General features: G+C 35.8%; 1 protein-coding gene across 1 annotated transcript in view; it reads right to left on the bottom strand.

The window, feature by feature from the left end:
* INPP5E (inositol polyphosphate-5-phosphatase E) overlaps nucleotides 1-7,457 on the bottom strand; it is a 21,320-nt gene extending 13,863 nt beyond the window's left edge. The window contains exons 1-4 of the mRNA XM_044659680.1: nucleotides 6,607-7,457; nucleotides 3,807-3,930; nucleotides 1,896-1,993; nucleotides 595-719 (exon numbers count right to left, since the gene is read on the bottom strand). Coding sequence (XP_044515615.1) covers nucleotides 595-719; nucleotides 1,896-1,993; nucleotides 3,807-3,930; nucleotides 6,607-7,457 — 1,198 coding nt within the window. The remainder of the gene's footprint in view (nucleotides 1-594; nucleotides 720-1,895; nucleotides 1,994-3,806; nucleotides 3,931-6,606) is intronic.
* Nucleotides 7,458-9,613: the final 2,156 nt, after the last annotated feature.

A 9,613-nucleotide genomic window follows, 5' to 3' on the forward strand; every position in this document is an offset into this window, starting at 1 on the left:
CCCGCCTCAACACCCTCTGGTCCCCATGCTATGTTTAGCTAAGCAATAAGAATATTGAGCTAGGACAGATTTTTTTGTGAAATAAACTTAGTGGTTTCAACAAATAGACTGAGTGAGGGTCCCAGGATTTTTCATTAAGAATAAAGGATGTTGACTTTAGTCATAGCCATTTTGGCAACTCAGGGCCTTTTTTGTCTTAAGTTCCACAGCTATGTTTCCAAATGGCTGAAGCTCCTCCAAATTTGACCCCTAAAGAAGCAGAATATTTTTGTGTAATCAACATATAGTCAAGTATTTAAGGGCCTCTAGTAGAATTCTTTGGTGAAGAGCTATAAGAAGTATTGACTTTCTTATATGGCCTTGTTTTTCGAAATTAAAAACTCTCCTGGAACCTACTAGTTTTGTTATACTCCTGCATTTTTATTATCACAGAAAGATGTGCTGTAACAAGAATATGTATGTAAATGTCATTCTTTATTTTTAACAAAAGGCCAATTTTTTTTAGAGGCACTGTTGTATTTCTAATTACAATGATAATAATATTCTACTCCTACCAGAAATAATTTATATTTTCTTTCACTACCTGTTTCATACCTGAACAGAACCAGATGAGGTCCCTTCTTATAAATACTGACATATATAGTACTCCATGGGCTGCTGAGTACAACATTACATAGTGGGGTCCCAATGTTTCCTGTAGCCGGATATCCCACTCCCGCCTGTGGGAAAGAGAACAAAAGCAGCAAATCTATGCTTCAGTTCTGAGATGGCATAGACAAAACAACTACCTATAACTTTTCATTCTCTTTCCAAAATTAGAATAGCAAACTGGCAAAATACTGGTATAGTTGGGAATAATCAAACTACTGAGTTTCTTAATTAAGTCATTGTGGGGGAAAAAGACAAACCTAAGAAAAACAACAATGACAAATCTAAGTTATTTTTAACCAAAGGAAAACACTGCAACTAAAATCTTAGCAATAAGCATAGTGATGAATTTATTATCCATTTTCAGTCTTGTGAAATGGTTAAAACAGCTTTCTATCCCAAAAGGAAAAGAATTAAGCTGCTTTGAAAAGCATGGCCCATGATAAAAGGAAGTGTCTCTGTTCTAAGGTCTTCTATGTACAAAGATTACTGATTTCTAAGTTCTTCCTTGATGACATGATAACCTGCCAAAAAAGTCAACAATCAGAAAAACATGATAAATTCTAAGAGTCTACCCCAAACCAATAATGATCTCAGTAGATCTTAAAATGAATGAATGTATCAGGATCTATATATCCATGACAAAGTATTTAATCTAAAAATACATGAAAACTTCCATCTAGGAACATGAGAGATGTATCTGAATATCATATGGGAAAATTAAGAGTAAAATTCAGAAATCAAAGTCAAAAGCTAAAAAATTATAGGCTGGGGCTTCTAATTAAATATTCAATAGGTTTTCCTTTTAGTCCTTAGTAATTTTTAAAAATTATATAATAATCATTTCTTTAAGAAAAAAGTGGGAGGTGGGAAGAAATAAAAGAACATCTTGTTTTTATTATCATAATGTAGCCTTATAGAAAAGGAAATAAGATTGGGTATGTCCAGCACCTAACAGAGAGCCTTTCATATGGTGAATGCCCTCCCAAATTCTTAATGATGATAATTTCCAGGAATGGCATCTGTCTACTGTCTTGGATAGTATTAGGCACAGACAGAAAAGTTGAGCTTAAAGAAAAGAGCTTCTTGCTATAAGAATCTGTTTGTAACTATCAGTTCTGGATTTTAGTTTGACAAATACAAAATATGGAAAAGTGAGAAGAAAAAATTTGGGAAGAGGTGAGGCACAGAGAAATAAAATCCCAACTTAATGAGATAACTAGTCTTATTTACATTGACTATACTACCTGTCTGAACAGCCTTCTTGCACTCCTAAAACGTACATGTCCTGGACAAAGTCAGTCTCGGAAGGTAATAAAAAGTCATCCAGGTTATTTGGAAGTTCCTGAATAAAAGTTGAACAAGACTGTTAGACCCAAGGATAAGATAACAAGCAGCAATATAAAGACTTGTAAAATATAAATCATAAAAAATATAAAAGAAATAAAAGAAATGCAGAGTAATTTAGAAATACATAACACAATTTACTTTTCGATAAAAGATCACAAACATCCTATTCCTTAATTGGTGTGTACTAGATTATCTTTTTTTTTTTTAAACCAAAAGAAGGCCCCCAAGAAGATTTCTTGTCCAAAGTCAAAGAGCAATGCCTGCTGAAGCATATAAAATAATTTTCTCTTTATAAATATTCAATTATATCTAATCAAACAAATTCACAGTTCTGGGCCTCAGTTCCCTCATCTGTAAAATGAAGGAGGGATTTGTACTAAGCTTCAAGCTTTGTTTATGCGGACATTCTGTGTTCTATCATTTTCGTGGTAATCAATTTAAACTAAACCTTGTGGAGAAATCTGCCAAACTAAAAAGGTATAACTGGCAAATATTAATACCATTGTTGCTCTTTCAAAACTGTTCTTTTCAATTTATTTTTATGGAAAGATTTACTTTATTTCTGACCTGAATTGGATTTCTGGCAGTCAGGGCAATCCTTGGACAAATTTCATGATCATGTCCAGCAGCAAGTACATCTATTTCACTCAGAGCCATAGAACCTCTCATTTTTAGGGTATAAATCGTTCTGAGATTAAGTACTACTACAAAACTCTTTTTAAAAAATTTCTTTTTCTTTATTTAATTAATTAACTTAGACTATTTTTCCATGGTTACATGATTCATGTTCTTTTTCTCCCCTTCTCCCTACCCCTCCCATAATCAATGTGCAATTCCTCTGGGTTTTACATGTATCACTGATCAAAACCTATTTCCATATTATTAATATTTGCAATAGAGTGATCATTTAGAGTCTACATCCCCAATCATAGCCCCGTTAAACGATGTGATCAAGGAAATGTCTTTCTTCTGTGTTTCTGCTCCCACAGTTCTTTCTCTGGATGTGGGTAGTGTTCTTTCTCATAAGTCCCTCATAATTGTCCTGGATCATTGCATTGCTGCTAGTAGAGAAGTCCATTACATTCGATGGTGCCACAGTGTATCAGTCTCTGTGTAAATGTTCTCCTAGTTCTGAAGAGACCCTTTTTCAACAAAGGAGAACCCTATGTTGTTGCAGGCTATACATTTCAAAAGGAAATATATGGAACAACTTCTAAAAAACACTAAATAAGACAGAATTAAAAATTTTCATGAACCTTAGAAACTGCTTCCTGGTTTCTGAAACTATGCTATTCGTGGTGGGAAACTGATCTAGAAGATAAGTGGTTTGACAAGTTTCATAATGAAATCTCAGAATAAAATATTTTTCCAATTGGATTAAATTTTTGGTAGTAGCAAATTTTCCTTATTGATCTGTTACAAACAGATGTGACAGAGAAAATAATACTTTCTTTGTTCCATTTCACACAAGCCAACACTTGTTACTTATTAACACTAACTCATCAATTTCTATAAGATTCTATTTGGGTAAACAATCAGGCTGCTAGTTCGCTGTTCATTTTTCATGTGGGGATACCTCACTAAAAAGACAATAGGGCCCTATTACATCACACTGCTCACCCCTGGTAGAGGAATAATGTAGCAAGTCATAGATAAGAATTAAAAATTTCCTCTTGAAGTCACATTCTATAACTGCAATTCTACCCAACAAAAGAGTTCACTATATATAGCTTTCCTGTCTGTTCTGACCTTTTCCCTATCACTTCTACCTGCTGCAAAATCCCAAAGATCAAATACAGTTATCCAACCTTCTGGCCCTGCATGTTCCACGTGGCCACAAAGAGTCCCAAGTTCCGATCTGGAAAGTATCGGGCTAGTTCTTCTGCTCCCAACAAGGCACCACTAGCTAAGAGGCTTCCTTCCATATAGCTCCTGTAAAAAGAACAAATAAGACTAGGCTCAAAAGAATTAAAAATGAATTCCAGAATCAGGTTACCAAGTACTTACAAATGGTACAGCTCTTCAAAGAAGGAATACAGCTAAAAAATCCAACTATGTAAACTCTCTGGAGAGATGTAGCCAAACTCATAGTAACATCATTTCATCTAAAAAGGATTACAAAACTTTAATATTTAGATATGTTTTCTAGAATGAAATTTGTTAATGGAAACTTCCTAAAAAATAAGAAAGTATGACTAGAAACTGATAAGAAAAAGAATTGGCATAATTTTTTTCTTCACTTTCTGCTTTTAGATACCATACTTTAGGGCTCATAAATACAGAATGGAGACTGGTCCTGACTTCACAAAAATCTAATAGTTAAAACTTTAAATTTAACACAACATATATATTAGGGGATGCTTTTTTTGCACATTATGATATACAACTTGTTTCCTGAATAATTTTTCAGACAACCAGAACACAATAAATTTGATAGGCATCACTTATACAACTCACTCACATCAATCCTCCTGACATTTCCTTTATATTTTCTGCTGTCCAAAGGTACTTTCCAAATCTAGCCCTGCAAGACTGGTCACATATTAAAAGGTTACTTTTGACACAAGCTGGAAGACAAAATTGCTATTCGATTTCTCTTTAAAATATGAGGGAAGGGGGCAGCTGGGTAGCTCAGTGGATTGAGAGCCAGGCCTAGAGACGGGAGGTCCTAGGTTCAAATCTGGCCTCAGATACTTCCCAGCTATGTGACCTTGGGCAAGTCACTTGACCCCCATTGCCTACCCTTACCACTCTTCCACCAAGGAACTAATACACAGAAGTTAAGGGTTTAAAAATATAAAAATAAAACAAAAAAAAAACACAAAAAAATATGAGGGAAGAACCATAATAATTCAACCATGGGTATATGTTTTGGTTGTTATTTCTGGATCATATCAGTAACGGGGGAAGAGCATTGGCCTAGGAGTTATGTTTCCATATGCCACTAATTCACAGTATGATTTTGAGTCAGTTTATCAGTCAACAAGAATTTATTTATTTAAATGTTTCCTATGTGTGAGGCATTATGCTAAGTGCTAGTGGAAAGGAAAGGAAAAACATGATCCTAGGCCTCAAGGATATCACATTCTAATGTGGCAATTTAATTGGGTAAGACTTCTGCTTGAGGCTTTGGTTTATACAACACTAAAATGGGATGCTTACACTGGGTTTCTCTAAGGTCTCTTATCAGTTCTAAATTTCAAAGGTGTGATGGAATTTCCTGGGAAACTAAAACAGTATCTAAACACCAAGGGGTTCTTCAACTCTGACAAAAGGAATGGAATGGAATCAGTGAGTAAAGGGGAACTAGTTCTCAGTTTTTCATTGACACATTCATTTTTCCTTCCTGCTTCAGATGAGTATATAAAATTCTACTAAGGACCCAAATAATTCAACATGGCACTCACCAAGTGACTGAAACATTCCATTCTATTCAACAAAAAGTAAATTTCTTCAGCCTTTTATTTTTGTTTGTGTACCCACAACACCTGGCACATAGTAGGTACTTAAAAAAAATGCTTCTTGGATTGATTGAAACATCAACTAAAGGGAAACTCCTGAAACTCACCTAAATGCAAATTATATAATTATGCAATGTTAGCATTATTAATCCTTAGCCAATTCTTTTCACTGAGGAAAAAAACCAGGTGTAACTTTCTGAGATGATTCTATATCCTGGAACCTCTAGCCAAAGAAACACTAACCACTTTGTTTTCAGCTTCTTTCACATTAACTATATCCTTTTTCATTCACAACAAATATAAACTATATTAAGAACCAAATTTAATCATAACTGCTTATATTTGTTTTATAGAAATTTAAATACATTAAAAATTTCTCAACTAGTCTTCTCCTGAGAAAAAGAAATTAACATCTAAATGTTTTTCTTAATTGTAACAAGAGGGTTCAATCTAGAAAGAGGAATAAAATGACTATGAAATAAAGATTAAAGCATCAGTAAGATATTTAAAAAAGATTTAAACTATTAAGCAAAGGTTTCTGCTAAAAATAACATAAAAACTCTCAATTTTTAAATCACTTCATTACAAAGTGGCATGCTAATTTTAATGGCAAATAGTCTCTAGTATATTTGGTTTCACCTGGCAGTGAACCATAATACATACTGGCGATATGCTGAATCCTCTCAGGCCATAAAAAGTCAATACTAATTAAATATTAAGGCTACATCCTGCCAAATTACAGGAAATGATTATCCCTTAAAAGCATTCTTCAATGTAAAGATTAACTTGTACCCAGCCCAGAATTTTGCAGTAAAACTGTGGTCAGCTCAGGTAGTATGCATAAAGATGAAGAATCAGTAATAGCGGTTATCTTCAGGAAACTGTGATGTTATCTTATAGACATGCCCTCTATTGATAGTAGATTATAACCTTTCTACAATTTAGTAGAGCTGCTGGGGCAAACAACAACAACAAAACCTTGTGGATCAGGCCCATAACCTTTCGATGCTTTCCTAGAAAATAAAATATGGCAATACAACACTCTAACGTTCTCCATCTATCTTTGGCCCGCCTTTCAAGAGAGGAATGGGCTTCCAGTTGCCATTTATATGAAATCAATGGGATGACATTTTTAAGAGGCACCTACCTGCTTCTGATGTCCCTTGAGTGAATGGGTGTAAGAACGCTGAGTGAAGACTTCAGAGAGATTGAGGAACAGTTATCGCAAACTATACTGCCTTGTAATCTATCATCACTCAGGCTACTATTGGTCCGAAGCAATTTATTTTGAGCATGATGTTTATAATCTACATAATCTGGGTCAATCTTATTAGTTGTCCTTAGGTTTTCAGATGCTACATTCAATTCCAAAGGGGGAAGTGGTAATGGAGGCAAAACTTTGGAAAGTTTAAGTTTGCTCCCAGAAGCTGTAAGCCCATGCAGAAGCTCCAGGGAACCACTTGTCACAGTGGGAGGAAAATTTTCCAAGGAGGAAGGGGGATCTGTACTATTTGCTATGTCGCCTGATTCAGGAACATCCTGCAAAGAGGTGCTTTGTAGGCTGTTGAGTTTGGGAGGAGTCTGACTGCCATCGTGAGCTAATGAAGTTGAAGCTGGAAGACTTGGAATCACCTCCTGTAGAGAGCCACATGATGAACCTGTGTCATTAGGGTCTGTCAGACTTTCTTGGCTTGTTCTAAAACGCCTTCTCCTCCAGCCTTTCTCATCTAAGGAAAATGTTCGCTCCAGCTTTGGTTTTCTGGGTGGTTTGGGGGTGATGGATTTGACCTTCATGTTAAATTTCATTTCTTCGGTTGTAAGTCTTAAGAGTCTATTGAGAGGAAACTCTGAGGTGTTCCCAGAAGGCTTGTTCTTTTCGGGCAACTCATTATTTAGCCCTGCTCTTTTTGGTATTTTGTCAGATTGTGGACTCACACAAGTTACTGGCTGCTGGGAAACTGAATGTTTAGGATCCATTATCACTGGCTTGGTTGGCATCTTCTGAAAGTGTCCATCCACAGGCCCAATCCTCCCCAAGTTTGGGAGCTTGATTTTCCTAAGGAAATTCAGCTTGTTAATTTACCACTTAACCCTCCAAATATCCTGGATATGCATTTGGGTTTGGAAAGCCCAAATACCAAAGTCAAAGACCATATAGATACCTTACTTTGGGGCCTGGGATGGTGTAAAATAGCCACGGTCAATTGGCGCATGGTTGGAAATCTTGAAGTCATGGGGCCACAAAGAAACTTCTGAATGGAAGGGAGATAACATGCAATTAGAATTTATTAAACCATATTGATGTCAAATTTAACAAAAAGGATTTTGTAAAGATACAAGAACATAGTATATAAGTACTCAGTGTATAGGCAATATTATGATATCTATATATAAATATATTTGCTAATAAATTGCTTTAAACTAAAGAGTAAGAAAAGACCCCACATTATTGCCACTTTAATGATGACAGCCCAACCTAGCCATTGAATGAACTGGCTGTATCTCTTGGAATGCTGAGGGCAAAAGAGATAAAAACTCACGACCTAAATTTCCAAACCGGTTCTCTGCTTTAACAGCCCCTTCCTAAGCAGCTAGATGGCTCAGTAAATAGACTACTGGACTTACGAGTTCAGGCAGCCTCAGTTCAAATCCTCTCTCAACTTACTGTTGTGGCACTGGGCAAGACATTTAAATTCCCTCAGCCTCAGATTCTTCAACTGTAAAATAGGGACACAATAGCACCAATCTCCTGTAGTTGTGGTGAGGACCAAATGAGATAAAACATATGTGAACTGCTTTGCAAAGCCTTAAGTGCTATATAAATGTTAACTGTTATCATTATCCAATGTCAAATACTACACCTAAATATGCCAAGTAGAATTTACAAGTAAATCTGAAACTTCAACTCTCTCCTTCCTGATTATGCAAGTGACCAAAATATCCATATTCTTTGATTCAGAGATTTTACTGTTAGGCATATACCTCAAGGAAGTCACTAACAAAAAGGGCTCCATATATGCCAAAATATTTATAGCAACACTTTTTGTGCTAATAAAGAATTAGAAACAAAGTAGATGCTCATTGATTGGTAAATGGTTAAACTGTGGTAAGTGAATGTAATGGATTATTGTCATAAACAATAAGCATGGTGAATATGAAGAAAACTGCAAAGACTTTGCAAATTGATGTAAAGTGAAGTAAGCAGAGACATGAAAACAATATACACAAAAACTCTAAAAATATAAATGGAAAGAACCAGTTACTCAAAACAATATAGACTGAACGCTTTGAAAGTGACTTGCCCAGGATCACAAAGCTAGGCCACATTTGAACCCAGGACTTTCTATTTCCAGGCCTGGTTCTCTATCCACTGAGACACCTTGCTGCCCCCTTCCTTTTTCTTTACAAAAAATTCTTTGTTTATTTCTCCAGGAGAAATGGGAGAGAGAAACACAGAAATATGAAAACAATAAAAACCCATTTTAAAACTTTCTTCTTTGTTTCAGAAGAGAATTCATAAAACACTGGTGTTATATTTTAAGGCAACAGCTTCTAGATTTTCCCATTTTAAAGAAAGATTCAATTCTTGCTCTTTGTTCATCAATAGTTATTTCTAATTCCTGTTCCAATTCTCCATCTCTATCCTTCCTGTAGCTTTAAAACCAATAGTATTCTCTATGCCAGGGAATCCATATATAAAGCAAAAGGGGTAGTGGGAGATCCTCATATAAATAAACATAGCTCCAGAGAGGGTCTGTGCTGAGAGCAAAGGCAAGTTTTCATTCCTTGGTCCCTGGGTGACATCCCATAAGCCACATACCCTTTCTGGACCCAGGGTCATGACTTTCTCCTACCTCCTGGCCTGATAAGAATGTTGGGAGAGCCCACATTCACCCACAAAAAATGTGCCAGAAAGGACATAAATTAAAAAAAAAAAAAAAAAAAAAAAAAAAAAAAGAGCAACGGATGAGAAGGGAAAAGATCACATCGACCTTGACACAGCAGGTCTAATCATTTAAATGCGCAAATGTAATATTCTGTTGACCATAAATCATGACGACGGGCATTCACGTTTCCTCTTTCCCCATCTTCAGTTTCAAATGTACTTACCCCCTACCCCGCCCCCCAGCCCCCCCCCCGCCCTCGAATACTGC

The sequence above is a fragment of the Gracilinanus agilis genome, chromosome 2 (genome assembly GCF_016433145.1).
Source record: "Gracilinanus agilis isolate LMUSP501 chromosome 2, AgileGrace, whole genome shotgun sequence".
Taxonomy (NCBI): domain Eukaryota; kingdom Metazoa; phylum Chordata; class Mammalia; order Didelphimorphia; family Didelphidae; genus Gracilinanus; species Gracilinanus agilis.